The sequence below is a fragment of the Balaenoptera acutorostrata genome, chromosome 5 (assembly GCF_949987535.1).
Source record: "Balaenoptera acutorostrata chromosome 5, mBalAcu1.1, whole genome shotgun sequence".
Lineage (NCBI taxonomy): Eukaryota > Metazoa > Chordata > Mammalia > Artiodactyla > Balaenopteridae > Balaenoptera > Balaenoptera acutorostrata.
Window position 1 is genome coordinate 116,905,952 of NC_080068.1, and position 25,216 is coordinate 116,931,167.

The window sequence follows — 25,216 nt, forward strand, 5'->3', positions numbered from 1 at the left end:
GTGGCGCAGTAGCGCCCTTACATGTAGTTCATGCAGCCAACCCCAGTCCTCTCCCTGTGATCCGACTGAAGCCCGAGCCTCAGCTCCCAGCCCCAGCCTGCCCCGGCGGGTGAGCAGGCAAGCCTCTCGGGCTGGTGAGTGCTGGTCGGCACCGATCCTCTGTGCGGGTAGCTCTCCACTTTGCCCTCTGCACCCCTATTGCTGCGCTTTCCTCCGTGGCTCCGAAGTTTCCCCCCACCTGCCCATCCCCCCATCCCCGCCAGTGAAGGGGCTTCCTAGTGTGTGGAAACTTTTCCTCCTTCACACCTCCCTCCCAGAGGTGCAGGTCCCGTCCCTATTGTTTTGTGTCTATTTTTTCTTTTTTCTTTTGCCCTACACCGGTACATGGGGAGTTTCTTGCCTTTTGGGAGGTCTGAGGTCTTCTGCCAGCGTTCAGTAGGTGTTCTGTAGGAGTTGTTCCACATGTAGATGTATTTCTGATGTATTTTGGGGAGGAAGGTGATCTCCACATCTTACTCCTCCAGCATCTTGAAGGCGCCCCTCTATATTCTCTTTTAAGTAACTATCTGTAGAAAGCAGAGTGGAAACTTCCCCTTTTACTAGTGAAGAAACTAAATTATATTGCTAGTAATGGAGAGACAGAATAGGAACTCTAACATGTGTGTTCTCCACTATACCACACTCCCTCTTGGAACTCCAGATGTAGATGTGGTTTAGCCATGATTCTGCTAGTATTTTCAAAAGGAAGTATTCTTGTTTGTCCCAACGTTATTCATCTTATTTGCATCACAGCACTCATCTAAAATGAAAATTATTGATTTCATAAAATTCAAATAAGCATATCATAAAAACCATTCCTCTCTTAGAATGCTCTTTGTGAGCATCAGCTTTTTTACTTATATGGTTTGAAACAACATCTTGTTTCCCCAAGATGCCCGCATGTCTTGGATCTTGCCTAAACTTCCTTAGTTTTTTTTTTTTTTTGTAATCTAGAGAAGCATGTGTGCACACGCACATGCACACACACACACACAGGTGCACACCACATGCACATGCAGACGTGTGTACACATGTATGTGTATGTAAAGTTTCACCAAAAAAACCGCTCCAAAACAAAATCAACACTTGCCATCCACAGTGCACTCTCTTTTTCTTTGCTCTACTTCATGTTTTGAAATATACACTGATTGGCAATCCATTAAACAGATTTTATGATGTACTTGTGCATGATGACCTACAGTTTGAAACACTGGTGTGGAGCTTAATTATTTTAGCTTTTTTGAAAGCATGAGTTTGGAAATCAGATCTAAGTTTGAATTTTTGCTCTTCCTCTTCTTGGTGGTAAGGATCTTTGAGGCAAATCACTTGGCTTCTGAGAATTTTAGTATCTTCATCTATAAAATATAATAATGTGATATATGTAAAATATAAAATGTAATAATGATATCCATGTCATTAAGCTTCTCTTTCATTCATTAAGTATTTATTTCTCAGCTCTCTTAATCTTTCATCCCTCTTGGTCCTGGTTAAATTTTGAAGAATTTTCATAGCTCTTTCTTCTCCCAGGCTAACTCACCATCATATTTAATGTCATTCTCTGTATTTGGGGGATTGTATGATTGAAACATTTGATGGGTCTAGACAGGGGAAAAGACCAGTGGCCAAAAAGGGAGCTACCAGCCAGGAGCGCTAGATGGGCTTCCACTATGGTTGAATGGAGATCCAGAAATAGACTATATAAAGTTGTATCTTCGAAGCACTCTTATTCTAAGTGTTTTCCCTATGAAATGACCAATGAGCCACCAAATTTCAAGCCTCATTGTAAATATTTTTAAATTGATGAGGACTTAGCAAATCCTCCTTAAATATTCATCATTTGGGAATTAAAAAGAAAGCCTCTAGGATTTGAAAATAACTCACTAATAAAACAAGTTTCCTCTTGGGTCATCCATAGTTTGATTTATATATTAAATCAGAAATCTTTGGACATCAAAGACACAGTAAGATCAGTTCAACTGACAAAAGATGACATGTGCTTTGCTTTTCCCCATCTTCATGAAAACTAAATACATTCTTAGTTCCATCATAGTGAGTACTCTTAGTTTAGAGCAGCCACCATGAAAGAGGTGGGAAAGGTGCAGATAGATTATGGATGAGTATACTGAGTGGGAATTGGATTGGGAATATGTAAACAGGTCATGTTCATTTTGAGTTTGATTTTTTCCCTCCCATTATATAGATGATTCCTTTCACCAGTGTCATTTATGGTAATGGCAGAGTGAAACTGTAAACAGCATTTCATAATTATTTGTATCTTTATATGTGGGCATGTAATTCCTCTTGAAAAGAGCTCCTCATTTAGGGCATCTCTGACACAGGAGGCCCGTTATGAGTGGGGGTGGTGTGGAGGTTAGGGAACAAATTTCACTTTCTCTTCTCTATTATTTGCCCGTTGATGTATCCATTTGCCCTCCATCTTTTTCCTTTAATATTTTCAAGAACTCATATTTGCAATTGCCTTCTTTCAAATATTTAAATTTTAATGTTATTAAGGAAGTTATATATTAAGTTAGTTGTACTTTTCTGACAGAGTGGAGGACCCTTAATTCAACATGTAAGATTTGCAAAGTAGAATAGCCAAAGATTTGAAAAAATCATGGATGAGTATATGCTAGTGCAGAGGTGATTTTCAATTGTTTAATAATAAATATTTGGGGAGCTCTCTGGGGACAGAAACTATGTCACTCGTCCTCCCTTAGAACCTAGCACCTAGAGCTGAGTACTTGGTGGGTAACTAGCAAATGCTTGTTGATTAACTGATAAGTTTATATTAATTACAGATTTGTCCTAAGATCCAAAACAGTTTAATGGATTTTGATGCAAGCATTTAAGTTTCATGTATGTTTAGCTGTATCTTCTTGAATCTGTTCCTCAACTTTAAAAAATGGACTAATCTATACATTTTCCATATGTGCCAGAAATGTAACCAATGCTCAAATGGTTCTATAAAATTTTTATTGGTTCTACCTGGGGTTTCATCCACTAGTTTTATATGATCATAGAAAAGCAGTCAATGGGCAAAATATCTCATAGAATCATCAAGAGAAATGGAGAATAGAGCTTATTGCAAAATTTGATTATAAACAAAATGTTATAATATTGCTTTATAAAAATTTAATAGAAGTGCTAAACAAAAAAGATAACTCTGTCCTTTAAGGTTGATTAATGTGCTCATGGTTGTTTCAAAGTAGCCTTAAGATCTTATTTTTAAACTACATGGTATATTTAGTCATTTTAATGATATTATATTGAAATAGAATTATTCCAAAAATTGTAGATCAAAGTGATATCTTGCCTGGGACTCATGGATCTGTAAGCCCAATCAATATTTTGCTCACAATAAGCCAGCTCAGTGAATATCTCTTGATTGTTTCAAATGACTCAAGCTCATATTCTTTTATCCACGTTAACTTCCATAAGGCCAATATCAAAGACTTACCAGTAGTAGCCTGCTTTGGTTCGTCCCCATTCAGGATGCTGCCACAGTAATGATAGCAGGTGGCGGGCCAGCCCTGCGATTCCCAGGTGCAGGAGGACCTGTGGTCCTGGGCCCTGGTGCCAGCACCCGGCAAGGGCAGCAAGGAAAGCTTGGAAGAGATGGAGACGGAGACAGCCCTGTTTGAGCAGGAAGTTCTGGGGCTCTGGTAACCAGAATCCCAGCTGCTATGCCTGCTGTACCCCAGTGCCCACAGTCCTCGTGGTATAAGCGATGCAGTTCCCAGCAGTTCCTGTGCCTGCCCAGTGATAGCGACCAACATACCAGCAGGTCCAACAGACTCTCCAGGCCTGGGCAGCCACCGTGGCCACAGTGGTTCCTCCCATGGTGGGTGACCCTCCCTTTGTGGTGTACCTCCTTTCCAGGTGCATTTCGCCCCCGTGATTGGATTCAACTGGACAGTCCAAAGGCTGGAGAAGCCCTGTTCCTGCCATGAGCAGCTGTGGCACCCACCACAGAGGGCTTCTCTCCTGTATCCAGCACTAGTCCCCCACCTGCTACAGAGAGCACATTCTGCTCTTTACTCTGCAGCAGGCAGTCCTCCCCCCATGGCCCTGCTGCCCCCTCACCAGGCCCTCGTGGACCCCCTTTTCTGCCTTGACCACCTCTAATGCTGTCACCAATGGCTCGGGGTCCTGAAGCCCTTCCCTGGGTTCCATGTCTGCTCTGAGGCCTCTCCTAGAAGAGCCAGCAGCATACCGAGAGCTGGGCATCAGCCTGGGGTTGATTCTGGAAGAGAAGGAAGAGGCAGTGGTGGTGGCAGCAGCTGGGCTGGAGGAGGCTAGGGTGCTGGGGACTGTGAGGGCAGGAAGCACCCCAGCTGGTCCTGGCCTTTGGGCCCTGGCCACCTACCACTGGCCCTGACCATGGATTTGCCTGAGCCCCTGCCCCTCCTGCTGGAAGTAGTGTGCCAGGCTTACTGCCTCCAGAGCACATTCCTTAGCTCCTGGCCCCTATCCCCTCACCCTGGCCTTGTGACCCTCTAGATCCCAGAGTCCCTGGGTGAGGACAAGAAGAAAGGAAAGCCAGAGAAATTGACGCAGCATTCACACCGGCAGCTGGGAGCAGCTGGGAGCAGCTGGGAGGACCCCAGCCTTCTGGAGTGGGATGCAGATGGTGTCCGAATCTTCTGTGGGGATCTGGGCAATGAAATGGAGATGCCATCTTGGGACTCACCTTTAGCCCCTTCCCCTTCCCATGCTTCTTTAAGGCTAAGGGGATCTGTGACAAGCGCACTGGCAAGATCATGGGCTCTAGCTTCTTCAGCTTTAAGGACTCCAGCAACTATGTGCGCTCCGTGAGTTGAGATGAATGCCAAGTACGTAGGCTCATGCCCCACCAAGCTGCGCAAGAGCACGTGGAAGGCCCGGAACCTGGGCCTTGAGTGCAAGAAGCAGGAGGAGAAATTGGGACTGAGATAGGGTCTGTGGCTGAGCACCCGCTCCCGCTTGGCTGGGCGCTGGCTGCTACCCACAGTTCTTTTTGGAAAACCCATAACTGTCCACTCACCCATCCTCCCCAAAACCAGTTTCAATAAATTTACGTTCATCCCTGCCCCGACCCCCCCCCCCAAAAAAAAGGCTAAAGCAATGATGGGCACATAACTGGTGCTCATGAATGTTTATTTCTTTACCATCGTCATCATTGTTTTTCATTGTCATCATTATAAATATTATTTGTAGATAAGACCATTAGACCACAGAGAGGTTAAGTGATTTGTCCAAATCCACACTTCTGGTTAGTAGTGGAGCAAGGAGAAGATTGCATTTCTTATCATTCCCATCACCATGTTATTCCTGCAGTTGACCACACTGTCTCAAAAAGAAAAAAAAAAAAAGTAGTAGAAGAAGAAGAAGGATTAAAAGATAAAAAGGAGGGGAAGAAAGAAAAAGGAAGAAAATCCCCACATTCAGTCAATCACATACAAATGAGAAATATTTAAACTTTTAAAACCTTAAAAAGAAATATTTCCAATATTCTTTAACTCAGTGATAAGGATGTTCTTCCAGTGCTCATCTAAGTTCTTTTTACTGTGAATTTATTTATTTTCCTCCAGGTTTGCTTCAACAGAATTATAATACCAATGATTTTATTCTCAAACATACTGAGGATATTAACTCACTGCTTAGCCTACTATTTTTCAGATTTAATTAATTCTTGAATTTTTCTCTTAAAAGTTTGTTTTTGATTTTTGAATCATTTAAAATTTTCTAAGTTTTTTCCAAAGTGTTGGTCAGTATTTTGAGTCACTGAGTAGCTAATTAGAATAAGCAACTCTGTTTATCAAAGTATAATTGCTGTCTATAAATCCTATCAGGTAAGGAATACATCAAACTAAGTGAGAATAGCACTTGGCATAGTGCTGTTTTGAGATACAAAATCACTGACAATTTTTTTTGCCATGAAGTATTGGTGGCACAACATATATCAATATATACACACTCACTCGTATACTGTAATTCTGATATTATTAAAAATGAAATTAAACAAGACAAAAGCAAAACCAAGTAAAAAGATGAGGGGAGGGGCTTCCCTGGTGGCGCAGTGGTTGAGAATCCGCCTGCCAATGCAGGGGACACGGGTTCGAGCACTGGTCTGGGAAGATCCCACATTCCGCGGAGCAACTAGGCCCGTGAGCCACAATTACTGAGCCTGCGCATCTGGAGCCTGTGCTCCACAACAATAGAGACCACGACAGTGAGAGGTCCGCGCACCACGATGAAGAGTGGCCCCCGCTTGCCACAACTAGAGAAAGCCCTCGCACAGAAACGAAGACCCAACACAGCCAGAAATAAAATAAATAAATAAATAATTAAGAAAAAAAAAAAAAGATGAGGGGACTAAGGACGTGTGTTACTTAATTCCAATGGATACTGAATTTATTCTGTGTTTCCTATAAACTAGTGAAAAAAGACAAACACATTGAATTATGCAATTTTCCTAAATTAAAGATTTGTGAGAATAAGCATAGTGGCTTTTCCTATTACTAAAATTTTTCCTGTTATTGAACTCAACAATAGTTCATAAAGATAACCCATCTAAAATAGACACAAGGACATAAATAATGCTCAAATAAACGTTGCTTATGTCTGCCTTATGTAAAAACCAAATTCGTAGTAACATTTTATGATTCCGTGAAGCCATTTCTGTAGGGAATAGAGATAACATGCCCTGGGTATGTTGCTTTTTGGTGATCTCACTGAATGTCTACTCTGATATTAATCTAGGAAAACGAATAGTTAATGTTTCTGTTAAATATGAGTTTGCCTCAGAACACTTTTTGGCCAGAACTCAGTAAGCTCATCATGAGTGTTCTAATAAATGCAGAAAGTGACAATATCTTCTGTTTTGATATAAAAAAGGACCTATGTGCCTCAAACACCATATGTGTGGGAGGCATTACTGGGAAAATACTAGGCCCTGCCCTGTATTTGAACCCAAATACAAAAAGTCTGACCAGTTCTGCATGTCTACCTCCTTCCCACCCCACATCCAACAAAGTGAAAAATATCTAACAACAAAACATCCTTTGGAATATGGGCCAGTATTGGTAATTGACTGTGGAAAGCTGAAGAGCATTAGTGTAGCTCCTATGGGAAATTTGGATTTTTATAAGCATGACCTGAGGGACTCACCCAAATGGGTTAACTACAAAATACATTCTCAAAGAGTTAGCTGAGCTGTACTATTAAATACGTTTATTTATCACTTTCCATTTTAAACATGATTAACTTATATGTTAGCTCATATTCACAAGATCAAACATTTTGGTGTTAAGTCCAGTTGCTGCTGAGTTGCTTTTTCTGATAACAATTACCCAACATATTCAATTGCTAATTAAATATATTTTGGGTTAGAAATTCTAAAACCAAAACATTAGCTTAAAGAAAGTTGCTTGTCTTCTGTTTCCTACAGCTGAAGGACATGAATTCAACAGTATGATAGCAATCCTAATTTGACTGTATTTTAAAAGAAGGCAGCTTAAGAATTTACAACATTTATAATTAGAATTTCACCTATTATCATCTGTGTCTTTGTAATCACTCTAGTTTCGGTAGTATTAGTGTTACAGAAATCTTGAAGACATATGTATATCCTGAATTCGATTTACATATTATAGACAATTTCATTTCTGAACTATTCCCTCATATAAAAAATTTTAATCATATTCTTAATGACTTTTTAAATAAATTGCAACTATATTGCAGTGATTTGTAGTAGGATCTTTGTGCCCCCCAAAGATACTTTGTCCTCATAAAATTCTTTTAATTTAGATCCCAGCCTTGTAATTAATTGAGAAGAAAGCTGGCCAATTATTGAGAAAATGTTCTATCCTGTTCTGCAGATTTAAATGTTTTCTGTTTGTGTTTTTGTGTGTGTGAAAATGAAGTTGGCTACGTTTTGAATTCATGAAAAGAAAAGTCTGGAGTAAACTAAGATAAATAGTTTGGCATTGGAGTCCTCCTTAGAATAATGTCTCCTGAAATTGTTTAATTTAAATATATATTTGAACTTCATAAGTTTTTAGATTGTGTCAACTATATTCTATTTGAGATGGTGTCTTGTTACCTTTGTTAACTTTTAAAAAAGTTTTTGTCAATATTTATTGAAACATGAACATAGTAAGTTTAGTGTTCTAACAGTGTGGTCTACAGCAAGTTAAAGCTTTCAGCTGAGCTGATGCTGTAGTGACGGGAGTAATGTCTCCCAGAGGGGAGATTGAGAAGGGTATCACAAATGCTCTAACCTTCAGAAAGTTGGTCACTCATGTAATCAAATAAAAATTTACACCTTTAAAAAGTCTTAATTCTCAAACCTTTCTATTTTAAATGTCATAGAAATTTACATTCAGAATGCACTGTTGAGATCATTTTCAAGCCAGTGTAGGGTAGGAATTGAGGAAAAGGAAAGGCAACTTCTTACAAGAAACATCTTTAAAAAAAAGAAACATCTTAAAATGCAAAATTATTTAAATATTAGTTTGCTAGGCTATTTCAACAATTCCCAAGGATTGGAACATTTGATTCTTACAGACTGAAAGAATGGATCCACTCTCCAAAACATTTAAGCAATGGCTCGTGATACAGAGTAAAAGATTTCTTCCTGTAAACAACTTAGGAATATCAATAAATGTCATGCTGAAGAATATATAAAGTAAAAAGATATCGGGAAAGTTAAAGGCTCTTAACTATCATCAGGCTTAATTAGCTCCTTAAAAATTCCTACCCAATGGACATACTGCTTTCCCTTCCTTATTTGTTAGAATGAGTTTACTGTTTGTGAAATAGATTACCTCTGTTTAAATCAAATACTTCCTGTTGCCAAGGAGACTGGGTATTGAGTAATTAAGTCAGAAAACAATTTTAAAATATAATGCTTACCTTGGTCTGGTAAAGGGAGTGAAATTAATTTTCTTTGCGGAATCATTTGTGTACAGTCAACACCATTAACATCATTTGCATACTAGTAGAATCCAGGGGTCATAAAACTTCATATTTTTCAAGTTTTTATTATATTGTCAATTCATTTGTTAAATTTTCTAGGAATATACATAATCATAAATTTCAAAATTTAATTTAATAAATGATAATAATAAATTTAATTCTTATCATTTTGTGCCAGTAAATATATGGAAACCATGACATGAATGTATTAATAGTAGTGAATACAACTTTGTCAGCTACTCAAAGTTAAATGTTGGTGACAAACCAGGGCCATGTTTTGCAAAGAAGAAAAACAAATATTACTTTATTTTTGAGTCACATATAAAAGCCTGAATACTTTTCATAAGAAAACCATTAAGTATAAGATATACAATGACCACAAGTAGGAAATTTGCCATGAAGCAATTTGTACTTGTATTTGGTTCTTCCTATATGTATGACAAGATCTGCTTTCAAACTTTGTCAGTATAATATATGTAGATACCATATTTAGTGAAATTTTCAAAGAGTTTTTTCAATGCTATGGTGAGTAATGAATTTTTCAGGAATTTAGATAGATGGGAACCAGATATTACAGTACTATCATAGATTATAAGATAAATTTTTGAAAAAAACCCTCAAGACAAATTAGTGACATAGTGCTAAATGTTTTTTTAAGTACAATGTTGTCCTTACAAAGTTATGTTACCTTAGAATTTGTCTTATGACACTGTAATTACTTTTTATGAAGAGGACATTTCTCTCCCATTTGTTAAAAAAGTAAGATTTATTTAAAGCTCTTTATGTTCTGGAAACTATACAGAATTTTATTTCTGGCTGGCACAACAAATGATACAGAGTTGCTCTTTTTCTTTCCTCATTGGAAAAGTATTTAGATATTTCTTAGCCTAAAAAGAAAGTTTGTTGAAATGAAGTTGCAGATCCACATTTCTAATGAATATTTACCTCTTCGCCTCTCTGAATCAAAATCACTGGAAATTAGTCTCTCTGAAATTAATAGCTTCAAGCTAATGCAAAAAGAAAGAGAAAATGAGGGGATCAGAGTCTATCTTCTGGGTTATATACTTGCATAAGATCAGCAACTGTCTGCCTCATCATTACTCCACTTCTGAGGCCTTGTTTGTTTCTCTTCTCAGAATGGACTCAACGCTCTCCATCTGGCTGCCAAGGAAGGCCACGTGGGGCTGGTTCACGAGCTGCTGGGAAGAGGGTCCGCTGTGGATTCTGCCACTAAGGTAATGTTTATGCTAGTAGGATTTATTTCCTTGGAAAAGAGGAAATGATTTAAAGCGGGTTATACATTTCAGAGGTTTGCTGGAACACCAAAGATTCTTAACAATGCAGAACTGAAATTGAAACTCTGTCCATTAAACTTTGCAGAGTTTGAATGGTTTCGTTTAGGGACTTATCAGAGACTGAAGAATTCTGTATCTGTAGTTTCTAGTATTCTATCTTTTTTCCTTTGATTCACAGAGAGACTAGACTAATAATCCTCTGTAGACAAAAGCACCTATTTTCCCAAGATTAATTCATTTTTTAAAATAATTGATGTAGTAAACTTCTCAGTGGAAATGAACAAGTAATTTTCATTCAGTTGTTATATCTTTTAATGTATTCATTTAACTTGGTAAGAGAATATACAGATCCTTTATACTCTAATGGAAAAGAGATTTTGGGATCATGGATTGAATTATTAGGGTAAAATTAGATTTTGTCACTGTAACATGTGTTTGTAAAGAAATTTGACTTATTTTTAAAGGAATTTACAAGATGCTTGGTATACTACAACCTGTTACTTCCTTGTTGATACTGCTTTTGGTTAAATATATTTGAACCTTGTCTTTGGGGGATCATTTCAGAAACAACAGGTGTTTTAAAAAAATATCAGTGGTGACAAATCTTTGTCTTTAGAAGGTGAAATTTTAATTTGGAAAAAAAACAGTAGCCAATCAGAATCACGCCATTTGACCAGGGCTGCAGTGTGACAGTTTGGTCATGGGAGATGCGGAGAGAGGTGGCAGGCACTCAAACCCCCAGCTGGGTCATTAGTCTAATCAGGGATAGACAGAAAGAGCGCTGGAGTAAATTAGGGATATGGCCAGTTAACCTGGGTTTCCAACACCTCATACATAATTGCCAAAATGTAGACTGACCCCGCTCACAGTATAGTGTACAGCAGTTCTAGTGGAAATTTAAAAACGAAAACAAACAAAAAACTCTTTAGCAGTTCCAAAGATGTTAAAATATAAGTTTGCTTTGCAAGAAATTGCTTACTTTAAAGAGAGAATAAACATTTTTATTAACATTTCTCTTGACAACATGAGATAAATGTTAAACAAATATTTAAGAATGTCAGTTTGAATGTATATCAAATTATTTGCTTCCCCTGAGTTGCTCATATTAATATATTCATTAAACCAATCACTTTTTCTTGCTTAACTGTTTATTAGTGTTTGTTTCCTTCCCTTTAAACTCTGTTGATGTTCTAAAATATAGGTTCATTTTTAATCACAGATTACAATTGTAGAATTTTAGATCCAGAAAAATATCTCATTAAATCTCCTCATTTAAAGAGAAGGCAACTAAGCCTTCAAAATAGTACGAGTGGATAAAGGCCCACGGTGAGTAGGTGGCAGAAAGAGAACTAGTGTCCAAAATTTATGGCTTTGAATGTATAGATTTGCTTGGTTTTTATTTTTCTTTTTGTTATTTGTTTTAATCCCATGATAGGCATCTTTCAGTCTCTTAGCCTATATTTTCTTTTCATGATAGGTTTAAATTATTTTTCATTTTTGTTTGGTACTGTTGATGATAAATTTTGACATAGCAAATGGTAGAAATTATTGGTAACATTGTATAGTTCATGTGAAATTTATTATTTTATTCCCAAAATATTTTGAACAACCGTGTGTTCCAGTGACTCGAAATACAACTGTGAATTGTCAGTTTCTCTACCACTGAAAATTCCTAGGTTTCTCTGCAAGGTGAAATAAGTTCAATGGTTCAGATAAACTTTGTTGTTTTTTTTTTTAGTTAATATTATCTTGGTGTAGGACTCTTTTTTTGTAATAACGTGAATGGTAATATTGTCTCTCTCTCTCTCTCTCACACACACACACGCACACACACAGACACGCACGTACACACATCCCAGATTATTTGATTCAGTAAGAACTCAGTCTTTTCATGTTCTTAACACTAAACTGGAATTGTGCAGGATAGAAAAGGAAGACACGGTATGGGATGGCCAATGTTTTGATGGTAAAAATTATCTTTTCCCAAGGTGGGCTGCAATCTTGATAGAATGACAAGTTTTAACCACTTCAAATCATCAGCAAAATTGAAAATACCTATACATTTTGATTTCTACAAAATTTGGAAACCTCCAACATTTGCCATTTTGTTTCTCCAAAACAGAAAGGAAATACTGCTCTTCACATTGCATCTTTGGCTGGACAAGCAGAAGTTGTCAAAGTTCTCGTTAAGGAAGGAGCCAATATTAATGCACAGTCTCAGGTATTACCTTCAGATTTTCTCTGATGTAAATGAATTTAACTTAGAACAGCCTTGTGAAATTGATTTAATGGGTTTAGCCAGCTGTTGGGTAGATAGATTTACTATAAACACTCTGTGATTTATTTCAGGCAAGTTATTTTATTAACTCATGCCATGACATTTCTTATTTTCGTGATGTATCATCATCTCCCTCTTTTTTTCTAGCTTCTTTTTTATTTTTAATTTATTTTATTGAAGTCTAGTTGGTTGACAATGTTATATTAATTTCTACTATACAGCAAAGTGATTCAGTTATACATATATATACATTATTTTTCGTATTCTTTTCCATTATGGTTTATCACAGGAAAACCATATAGAAAACCATTGAATATAGTTCCCTGTGCTACACAGTAGGAGCTTGTTGTTCATCCATATAGAGATATAATGATTTGCATCTGCTCATCCCAAACTCCTAGTCCCTCCCCCCACCTCACCACCCCCTTGGCAGCCACAAGTCTGTTCTCTATGCCTGTGAGTCTGTTTCTGTTTCATCGATAAGTTCATTTGTGTCACATTTTAGATCCCACATATAAGGGATATCGTATGGTATCATTTGATATCATTTGTCTTCCTCTTCTGACTTACTTCACTTAGCACATCATCTCCTCTTTTTATAACTGAAAATTTGACAAGTTCACAGTCTATCATTGTCTTTAAGTGCAAAAAGAAAAAATATATAGTGTTTTTTCTAGAATGACAGTGACGTCTGTGAAAGATGAATTATTCATGCAAGTTATGTTGCTTTCTAAAAGTATTTTCTCTTCTTCTTAAATTTAAAAAATTCTCAAAAGATTTGTATTCCAGTAGGAAATCTGCTATAAAGTGGGAATCACACTACTTTGGGTACTTCGCATATAAAATATGGTTTTTACAAAGCTCCTAAGGGAAAGGAAAATTCGAGACCCACAGCTTTATGATGCATGTAATAACAATTGTATAGAACAGGGAATGATATTCTTAAAATGAAATTAAGAACAATTTTAAAAGAATAATCAAAATACATCATACTATAAATTTGATCCCTATTTTTTCTCTGGTTGAAAAGGGGAAGAAAATATTGCTTTGCCCAAAGCTTTACTCTTAGTATCTGTTATGTATTTATGCAGAAATTGAGGTGCATATCTTTATAATCAAATCCATTTCTTCTATTTTTTAAAGTTTTTAGCCTTTCTAATAACATAGGCCACACCATGCAGGCTATTGGCAAAATAAACCAGTTCCTCTCTGTCCATTCTTTGGGCCTTTGAAGGCCTTTGTATAGGAATATGTGTTACCTATATTGTTCATTCATTCGTCGTGCAGACATGACTCTACTTGTATAAATGGCACAAGTTCTGGACCCATAAAATACCAATGGGGAAAGGTTAGAAAGAGCCCTATTTTTTTTGACCTTAATTATAGGGAAGAATCTGTTTAAATTATGACAGACAAGACATTATCCATTTTTATCTCTATAATATCATGCTGCTTTGAGTAACCACATTTTCCCTTTACAACCCACATTCTTAGTTAAGTGCACATCAATATTTTAACATTTATTGAGAATATGCCATATTCTAAAATCTTTGTTAAATGAAACGCTTTAAAAAATTGGTATCATTCGTAAAGAACTCTGGTGTATTCTATAATGTATAATGGCATCTTGGGCTTAGAGACACAGGATACTACAAAATTGACTGTTCCAAAGTAAGGGATAAAAACTTTTCTTTACAGCTGGAGAAGATCTTTTTGCTTTAGAGCAGAGGTTCTCAAACTTTAGCCTGTGTCACCTGCAGGGCTTGTTAAAACACCTGTTTCTGGGCCCCACCTTAGAGTTTCTGGTTCAGTCCTGGCTAGGGACCTGAGAATTTTCATTTCTTACAAGTTCTCAGGTAGTGCTGGTGCTGCTGGTACAGGGACTACATTCTGAGAACCTTTGATTTAGAGAATGTAAGAGAAAACTGAGTGTAAGAATATCGCAGTAAGATTGTTTAAATATAGGTTCAACTACATGCATGAATCAGTAGTTTGTGTTCTTAAAAAAGCATGGAAATAAAAGCCTTCCATCGCCCGTAGGAGGTTACTTTTGACAGGGCGTTCACATATATGTTGGTGCTGTTAATATCTCTAAAAAGAGCTTGCTTACTTTCCTCAAAATGACTAGTTGAACAGAGTGATTTCATAAAAGTTGACAGGTATCAAATGCTGCAAGGTAAAAACTTGTTAAAAATTGTATCAGTTGTTATACTGTTTTATTAGACATTAGATGCTTTGGAGACTTTTCAAGGAAAACAAGCTAAAACCATTTAATCAGTGATTTGCCTTCAGTATCAATGAGGCTGTTCTTTATAGTCACAATCATGCCAGATAATAGATCTTAAAGGAAAATTTATATTATCGATGAGATTAAAATAATCTTTATTTGTACTGTACTCAGTTAGCTCTATTTAGATTTATATTGTAGGAAATCCTGACAGGTAGTTTCACACTGATTTTTATATTGTGAGACAGTTTTAATTTATACTGTAAGAACAATTAGTAATTAAAATTTAGGGTGTTTTTCTAAATGCATAAGTCATTTGATAAGACCTGTGACATCATTTGCTATTAAATTTAGGTAGCCATCATTAACAATTAACACAAATTGTTATTACTTAGAATATTTTATAATTTAATAATTGAAATTAAAAGGCAGGAATTTATATAAAAGAGGTTGATTATTTTGCCCTGTGTGTGAGCAAATTCCAAAGGCATGGTTTTAAGGATTGTTGAGGGGGAATGTGAACCCCTCTCCATGTATGATTCCTGTTGGTGGTGTCTTGTTTACGATGCAAATTTCTTGTGTGACAACAATGAATGTCAGGTGAATGGTTAGGAGCCATGCTCATGAGTTGAACAGTCACTGCCTTTTGAGAAGCGGAAAAAGGGCATAGGAATCCCAGATGCACCACATAAATTCTGAAGTTTGTACTCAAATTATACCTTCTCCATCTTTTTAAGAACATAATACAAAGTGGGTGCAGAATAATCTGTTATTATAGGAACGTGGGTGACTGCCTAGTAGTTTACATTTGACAAACTTCCGAGTTACTTGGAAATGGAGCACTAAGGTTATTGTTGAATTAAGAAGGTAGGAAACTCTCTGAAAAGCTCCAAGGAACAATCACTCAGTAAACATTTACAGGCTCCTAGGTTATGGAGATGTACGCCTCTGTGGAATTTTTCTGCATTCTCTACGTAAGCTATGAGATCCACAGGAGACTGACCTTCACATGGCACAGTGCCAATTTTGGTAGGCAGTGTGCTTAATTCATGAAGAATTCCAGAACACGAGCAGGGGCAATTTAAGTGTTTTAAATAGAATTATGTGACTGATACAATAACAGTCAACAAATGTTTAAGTTTCTGTGCTCGATGGTGGTAGCAGTGTAGTCTCTACTGAGTCAGTTCTTGGTGTGATTTTAAGCCTTGCCTCGACTGTGTAGCTCTCTGGCTTGGTTCTTTAGTCTCCTGGATTTAATGGTGTGAAGATCGCATCAAGATCTCAGTGAAAGCTGTTTTGGTGGAATAATGGTGCTGGAAGTCAAATTAGAGTGATTTGAGGAATGCTATTTGCCTTGAAGGTGGTTGCTTGCTTTCTGAAAAACGCAGGCACGTTCATAAAATTTAAGCATATTAACATCCTTTAAACAGTCCTATATAAGTAATGCTGGAATGCTTTCCAGCTATGTGTGCAGACGTTGTTTGTCACTGTTATAACCTGTAAACCTATTAGACTTGGAGATATGACTTTAAAAAATGGTTCCAGTTATATATTATCAAAGAAATTATACTTTGAGGAGGTTTTAAAAATATTCTCAGAGTGATGAGTTTCTCTAAATTCTTGTAGCCTTTTTTGCCTGTTGATATTTGCCCATCTCAGGTTTATTTTTTAAATGTATAGTTACAGATTCTGCAAGGTGGTACACTTCTTGGGAGCAGATAATTTTTCTCGTACTTTACAGTTTTAGGATTTGGCACAATGCCTTGCTTATTTACAACTGGAGGCTAAACATATGCATGTATCCTCTTCATGTATAAGAATTAGCTTTGGTGTGTATTCCACTCATTCCTAACAGTAGATGTTAATATTAATAATAGTACAAATAATATTATTGGCTGCCAGGCACTGTCTCTGGTGCATTGTGTGCATTATCTCTTTTGATCTTCATTGATTCTGTCAGTATTGACGACAGACTGAGACAAAGATGGTTCATTTACCTGCTCATAATTTTCTTCTCCAGGCAAAACTGCTTCTCATAGTTCCCGTAACAGTTCTACCTTCACTACAGACCCCAGAGAATAATTTTTTAAATTCCTCTTTCTTTTAGCCCAAACCCTATTAAGGTCCAAGTAAGCTGATTCTCCTGAAGTAGAATCCATGCAAAAGGTTTAAGGTGAAAATTTTTTACTTGGTACTTTTTGTGAACAATAAACGCTGTATCTCTGCAAAATGTTCAAAGCATGAACCAAGTGTTGTTGCTTCCAAGGAAATCTGGCCTGAGAAATCACCCCTCTTTAATCTTTTCTACCAAAATGTGACTTCTTGTTCCTCATATATGAGAGTATTGTTTTTAGATCTTTATTATAGTGTCCGTATATAAAATTATTAAAATCACAACGACCGCTGAAATAGAACAAAGTGACTTAAAAATAGGTATTTGGTTTTTGATTTTACAAAGAAAACTGGCGTATGTTATTTATATTTTACCACAGCTTAAAAAGCAAACTGGGTCCTGGAATAGGTGATATCTCCATACAGCTAAGTGAAACTGTGGAGCGTGGGGGGCATAGAACTTGCGGTCAGCTGTAGCTCTCTCTCTTTTACCTTATTCAGTGGATCCTATGATGTTTGAGTTCTCTGACAGTTATAGAGAGAGAGGAAAATGTGATTTCATTAGAAGAAAAGATGGGCTAGAAGCTCTTATGAGACTGTTTTAGAAGTATACATCCAGGGAGCTGAGGGTTGCTTGGAATAGATTCCAGATGCCAAAGAAATGCAGCCCAATTGTAATACCTTGCACTTAGACTCTTAATTTTACAGAGTGTTTTTATGTGTTCTTTAATCTCATTTTATCTTTTTTTTTTTTTAATTTTTTTTTTTTTTATAGCTACTTTATTTATTTATTTATTTATTTTTGGCTGTGTTGGGTCTTCGGTTCGTGCGAGGGCTTTCTCTAGTTGCGGCAAGCGGGGGCCACTCTTCATCGCGGTGCGGGGACCGCTCTTCATCGCGGTGCGCGGGCCTCTCACTATCGTGGCCTCTCCTGTTGCGGAGCACAGGCTCCAGACGCGCAGGCTCAGTAGTTGTGGCTCACGGGCCCAGGTGCTCCGTGGCATGTGGGATCTTCCCAGACCAGGGCTCGAACCCGTGTCCCCTGCATTAGCAGGCAGATTCTCAACCACTGCGCCACCAGGGAAGCCCTTCTCATTTTATCTTTATAGTGATGTGAATCAGCAGTGATTATTCTCATTTTGGATCTGGGGAAAATTGAGGCACAAATAAGAAAACCAAGGTCTTGTAACAAATTAGCAATGGAACCACAAACCCAAATGGCATGGACCCCTCCCTTCCCAGAATCCTCAGCACTGTTTCCCATTAAGCTGTCTCTACACCTTCTGTCTCCTCTAAGGAGGTCCAAGACCCTACTTACATCCCACAAGAGCCAGGTCTATGGCTTAACTGCCATCCATTCTCTCCTGGTCTGTCCACTCAGATGCTGGGAACACTAAAAGCATTTCACAGAAGCTAGACAACTAGCAGGTAAAGGGATTCATTAGCACTGTGACACTCAGCCATCCATTTCCTTAGAGTGTTCTCTTACCAAACGATTTTTAACACAGGGAAGACTATACTTTCTGAAATGTGGTTTGTGATTGTTTTTTTTTTTTTTTTTTTAAAGGATTTTCTTATTTATTTATTTATTTATTTATTTTTGGCTGTGTTGGGTCTTCGGTTCGTGCGAGGGCTTTCTCCAGTTGCGGCAAGCGGGGGCCACTCTTCATCGCCGTGCAGGGACCGCTCTTCATCGCGGTGCGCGGGCCTTTCTCTATCGCGGCCCCTCCCGTCGCGGGGCACAGGCTCCAGACGCGCAGGCTCAGCAATTGTGGCTCACGGGCCCAGCTGCTCCGTGGCATGTGGGATCTTCCCAGACCAGGGCTCGAACCCGTGTCCCCTGCATTAGCAGGCAGATTCTCAACCACTGCGCCACCAGGGAAGCCCCTGTTTGTGATTGTTTTGATTCATTTTTCTTCTCTATGTCTACATTGTTCTACTTTTTCTTGGAATTTCTTATGTTTTCAGTCCTTTTATGAGGATTTCAGGAACACTATATTTTTCTTTTTATTTTATTTTGATGGTAAGTGAGTCCAAATAAGATATTCTGATTTGGTATTCTTGATACCATATTTTACTGAATTTACTTCTATTTTTCTTGAATCCTTTTGCCTATTTTATGCTCTCTACTCTGTGTTCATTTAATCCTGGAAATTTTATTCCAGAAGAAGACTTTCCTATTTGTAACACAAACGTGATTAGGCTGTTATTTTATTAGCTTTCAGATGTTCAGATTATGACCAGTAATGCCAGTTGCAAGATTACATGACCATTGATTACACCTCCATAATTTTAGGGGTGCATACACCCATTATATGCAATGACAAATGTCTTTTCAGGTGTAGCTTCCAATAGCTTTTTCTTCATTGGCACTCACCCATTGTCGAACGCAATTTGAATTGGGCTGTGAAGAGGAAGAAAGCCTACACAGTTGGCCAGCATGCCCACTACACTGAATCGCTTCCATATGGCCATAGAGCCATCCTTGCCTCTCAAAATAAAAACTCATAATGGAACATTCCATTCTGTCAACGCACACACACACACACACACACACACGCACAGTATAAAATGGGATTCATGATCACAGATTCCAAAAAAGGTTTTGTTTTCAGCTTTTTTTCCAAACGTATACATATGGTTCTTTTTTAATAAGGTTCTTGGTCTTTTAATTGGGAAAGTTACTATTGTAATACAAATTCTCCAAAGTTAAGATGATGGCATGTACTTGCATTTGACCAGAGATACGAGAGAAGTCAGGATGTTTTTGTTGTCTTTTTGACTCTGAAAATCAGTTTATTGGGTGATTACAAGTTTGCAAGAGCTTTCCAAATTAAATAAAGGAAATATGCTTTCTCCAGTTCTCCATCCTCCAATATGCTTAGAGAAATGATGAGAATTGATATCTTTAAAAATTTGCTTTGAATGGAATTATTATCTCAGATCCCAGTAGAATTAAAATTACTAGTCTGCTAAATACACACATATCTGAAAAGACATGATGTTTTTCATCTGCAGTAAAATAAAGCAAATTTAAAATTTTGAAATAAAATTAATACACATATTTTGTCTTTATGCAGATTTATCTGGGGACAGGTGAGGTGGAAAGACTGAATATTAATTGTCATTTTTTCCTGAAATTGAATGAATTAAGGCATAAGCATCATCAAATCTATTTCTTTGGTAGATGTCCCATTTATTTATCCCTTCGCAAGCCTATCCGAGTCCAATATTACTGCATTTTAAAGGAAATTAATTTGTAGTAAGGTAAGACTTGTAGGGAGAAGAGTAAAATGGCAAAGATAGCTCCAAATTTCTGTTAATAAATATGGAGTTTTAATTTCATACAGAAGACCATTCTTTCTCTCTCCTTCTGAGTTAATATGGAGGATAAGCTACTCCGGCAGCAAATAGTTAGAAGAGCACTGTAGCAGTCTACCTCTTACTCCAGATCTCACAGCTTAACGTGTTCATTCCACAGCAACCTAGATGTAGGTGAAACAATCAGGAAGACCTCAAAACAATCATCCTTTAAGGCAAAGACTATAAAACAAAGCAAAATTGGAAAAATATGACACTAAATAAAACTTCCCAATAGAAAATTGTTGGAAGTAGTCATTCATTCCCTCCCTCCTTCCCTCACTCACTCAGCAGGTATTTGGGAATTTAATGTGTGCTCTCTAATAGGTGGGGGTGGTGGAGTCTGAGGAAATGATGACTAAACTGCTCTCTTTTTTTAAAACTCATAGATAATTAAAAAAAATTTTCCCCCAAATTTATTGAGGTATAATTGACAAGTAAAATTGTGAGATAGTTGAAGTGTACAACGTGATGATTTGATACACATATACTTTGTGAAAGGATTCCCCCCTCATTGAGTTAATTAACAATCCATCACCTCACGTCTTTACTTCCTTCTTCCATCCTTCCTTTCTTTTCTTTCTTTCTTTCTTCCTCCCTCCCTCCCTCCCTTCCTTCCTTCCTTCCTTCCTTTCTTTCTTCCTTCCTTCCTTCCTTCCTTCCTTCCTTCCTTCCTTCCTTCCTTCTTTCTTTCTTTCTTTCTTTCTTTCTTTCTTTCTTTCAACATTTAAGTTCTACTCTCAGCAAATTTCAGTTATACAAGTGTTATCAGCTATAGCCACCATGTTATACATTGGATCCTCAAACTTTATTCATCTTATAACTGAAAGCTTGTACGCTTTACCAACCTCTATTTGTCTCAACCCCCAGCCCCTGGCAACTACTTTTCTATGCACTGTTTCTATAAGTCTGGCTTATTTTTTTTTAAGATTCCACATATGAGTGATATCACGTGATGCTTGTGTTTCTCTGTCTGACATTTCATTTAGCATAATGACCTCCAGTGACCTGTTCTCTTAAAGAAAGGATTGATATGAAAACTAGGGGTAAGAGGTGATAAAGTATGCTATGGGAAAATGATATAGTACGTGCAAGAGCCTAAAAGAAATCTGGGAGTTGAAACATTAGTGGGAAATGTGGTATATATGAGGGCTGAGAGAGAAAGTCAGATCCTATGGGACCTTGTGAGCCATATTAAGGATTTCATTTTAAGATGTTTATCCTAAGCCCAGTATGAGGTGGAGGTGGGGGTAGAGCAAGACAAGATTTGGATTTTGAAAAGCTCACCTGCTGCAGTTCAGAGAACAGCTTGGAGGGAGGCCAGGACAGATGCAAAGCAAAGTATTTGGAGACTGCTACAGAGGTTGACTCTAGACAGTCGGTGATATTAGTTAGAGTGGAGTGCTTGCTGCTGGTTTGGGTGATGGAGGAAGGGAACCGCTTTGAGAGAGATGTAGGACCTCTTTCAGAGCACTTGGTGATGATGGCAGAAGGGAGGTGAGGAAGAGGATGGTACAAGGATGACTTTTGGATTTCTCCTCTGTCAGTATGGATGGTGATGCAGTCCATTGATACAGAGAACACGGGATAAGGACAAGGTTTTGTTTTTGTTTTGGGTGGGAAGGAGGGTAGAGCGCATGAGTTGTATTTTAAGTGCTTGTTCGACATCCAAGAGGAGGTTTTAATGGTAAGTCTGAGCTGCAAGTCTGGAGCTCAGAGGAGAATTCTGGAATGAAATGAAGACATTTATGGGTCATCTGACAGAAGTGGTTATTGAAGCAATGGACTTGAATGAGACTGCCAAAGCAGTGAAGCCAGGGAGAAGTGGAAGAGGGTCTAGGTTTTAAGGAAATTTTTCAGATTGGAGAAAGTGAGGTGATAAAGAAAATTTGGGATATATGGCCAAAAATTTGAAAAATTTATAGTAATTGGCCAGAGGACTGTGGATTCTTAATGTACAGTGAGTGAAAAATAGCAGGTTTGGAAGAACTAGAATGAGAACCAATCAAGACCAGTGTAATAAGCAGTTGATTTAAACTTGGACAAGCTTCAGTTTAGCAGTGGTTACGAGCAACATCTCTGAGGTCAGACAATCTGGAATCCCAAATCCTGCCCCCATCACCCACCTCCTACCCTTGTGATTTGGGGCAAGTTACTTATCATATCTGTGTCTGGATTTACTCATCTGTAAAACAGGAGTAATTATAGTACATAAAATGTAGGGCTGTTGTGAGGATCGAAGTATACAGCACAAACCGTGACACATAGCAAGTGCTCTATGTTAGATGCTGTTGTCATTTTTATTCTTTTTGTGGACCTAAGATTAGAGCCAGACATTTTCTTGTTGTTAAAATAAGGGAACTTTGTTCCAGCTTTCGACAAGAGAATCCTGAGTTTGACTGATTAGACCATCTTAAATCTCTTGCCCAAACTTGAACCACTCATTGTATCTAAGAGAATCGAATGTGTTGATTGGCTTAAGTCATCGGATGCTCTTCCTGGAGCTGGAAGATGAGAAGTTCAGCTTTGCTGGAATTACATGAACTATGTGAGGAAAGACAGATACTCTAAGGAAAAACCAGGATGCTTTCAAAAAAAGAGGAGGGATCCTGGGTAGGCATCAACCAATACCTATTACTATATCTTGGGCACTCCATTTAAAAAATTCATTATAGATTATATTAGTTGTATACTACATCTGTTTATTTGGGTTTTTTTTTTTTTGGACTCTGAATAAAAAAAAAATTCATCTGCTTCCTTCAATTTTAAAATTTCATTTACTTTCTTTTAAAATTCATTTGCTTTCTCTATGTTTATTTAAAAATTCATTTGCCTCTCATTTTTTGTTTACAAATCCAAGGAGATTAACTATATAGTTATTCAGTAATGGCTTAACAATGTAATGAGGTATTTATTCATTTTTGTGAAGTGAAACACGGAGATAAATGTTTTCAGCATTTTGGAGTTTATGTGAGAATGAAGAGAACATCACCAGCCACCTCATGTCCTTCGTAGAATGAACTGGTAGGAAGTCACCTGTTAAATTTAAATTTTAAACAAATAAAGGAGAGAAGCATAAATCTAAGTTATTCACCATTGTCAGGAATTGAGGGTAAACTGTTAGTCAGAAGCTGTTTATTGGGTGCTTACTGTGTACTCAGCAGAGTTCTCATTGCTGTGGAGGGTTCTAAACAAGTGTCAGGCAGGAAGCTGCTTTTAAAAGTACATAGGCTACCTGCAAAGTCAGGACAAGTACACCAGAAACAAAGGCAAACAACAGAAGATGGTAGATGATTTCAGCCTTCCTCTCTAGACTATATTCTAGAGAAGAAGGTTGAAGTTGGCCAAATTCTATTAATGAAAAATTCTCAGAGGACCTGAGCCCATCACTGAAAGGTCTGGAGGGGAAATTGAAACAGAAGACTTTCCACATGGGAAGATTAGTTACAACAGTGGTGGGAGGTACAATTGAGCTTGGTGAGTGTAGAAATATTGGTGAGACAGGCTGGTCTGGAACAACATCAGAATGTCCATTGAAGGTTTGTTCTTAATATGACAATGGAGCTAAGGTATAAAAGGTCTTCATCTTTAGCCATGGTTTGTGAAAAACTGATATTTAATTATGGTCAGTAAGATGACAATCAATTCAGGAAAGTGTTGAAAATAGTTTTAGGAAGATTAGTTCAGGTTGATGTATAGGGTGCACTGGAGTGAGTGACTTGAAATATGTAAAATAGTTAACACGTTTTCTTGGTAATTTATCCATGAGGAGGTGAAAGTGGTGATTATGGGAATACAGTATTTTCAGTGGTGTTTCTGATTGCTGGCAATACCCAGACATGATAAAATACTGTCTGTCAAATTTGCTGCTAAAACACATGACAGGATAGTGTAGTAGAAAGAACATGAGCTCTAGAATTAGTTATACGTGGATTCAAATCCCAGCTCCACGTTGTAAGTGGTGTGAAACTTTAGGAATGCTTCCTAATCCCTGTGAGTGTTAATTTCTTTAAGTCATATAGAGATATATTACTTATTTCACTGGGCTGTTAGGATTAAATAACAAATATAAAGTGTGTAGCTTTCTCTCCTCATTACCACCACCCCAAATTTCTTAATCACTGGAAATAAAGACTGGAAGAATTCTTATACCTAAGAGGGCACTTGGACCTTCTTCATTAAGCAAGTCATGGCATTTCCAATACTGTCATTTCTAGTGAAGAGCTTAAGAAAAGGCTAATTGTCCAATTACTGGAGAAAAGTGTGTTTTTTCTCTGAGGTAATCTGATCCCGGTTGAAGGGGACAGCTGAGGGGAGTGGAAAGAGTACTGTGTTTGGAGTCCTTCAGTGTTCAGACCCTGATCACACCCCTTGTGGGTGTGCCCTTGGATGAACGACTATGAGCTGTAGTCTTAAATGGCCCTAATAGCATAGCGGTGGGGATGAAACACGATGACATAGTAAACACTCCATAAAGTTTAACCTTCCTAGAAAGATTTAGTACATTAATCATTTTAATGTCATCTAATAGTTTAGCTATAATCCTTTAAAGAGGACCTTTGGAGAGAAGATGGTTAAAATAACTTATAATATCCTAACCCTGGTAAAGAATTGTCATGTTCTGATTATCTGAGAAAATTTGTATGACATTTTAATTAATAAAATGCCTTCTTAACTACCAAACAAGCGTATAATCGTATCTTTTGTTCTTTTGCCCTGAGCACACCCACAAAGTACACAAAGTAGTCTTTATTTTTGTGACTACAATTAGTACCCTTTGGTTTTTTTACATCCTTTGCAGCTGTGCATTTACGGTATATTTAGGGAAATAATTTGAATTATCCTGACCTTAAAGCTGTGTGATAACTTTGGGATGCTTCCCAAACTTCTCTCTCATAATGCTAATTCAAAAGAAGAAGATGGTACATAGTATTTGGAATAGAA

General features: G+C 37.5%; 1 protein-coding gene and 1 pseudogene across 13 annotated transcripts in view; both read left to right on the plus strand.

Annotated features, from left to right (window-relative positions):
- The window catches only part of ANK2 (ankyrin 2), a 250,765-nt gene that overhangs the window by 56,470 nt on the left and 169,079 nt on the right, over nucleotides 1-25,216 (plus strand). For all 13 annotated transcript variants that reach the window (XM_057546234.1, XM_057546235.1, XM_057546236.1 and 10 more), the window contains exons 3-4: nucleotides 10,137-10,235; nucleotides 12,418-12,516. In XM_057546234.1, the coding sequence (XP_057402217.1) occupies nucleotides 10,137-10,235; nucleotides 12,418-12,516 (198 nt within the window). The remainder of the gene's footprint in view (nucleotides 1-10,136; nucleotides 10,236-12,417; nucleotides 12,517-25,216) is intronic.
- Nucleotides 3,549-4,977, plus strand: LOC114238922 (RNA-binding protein 42-like; annotated as a pseudogene).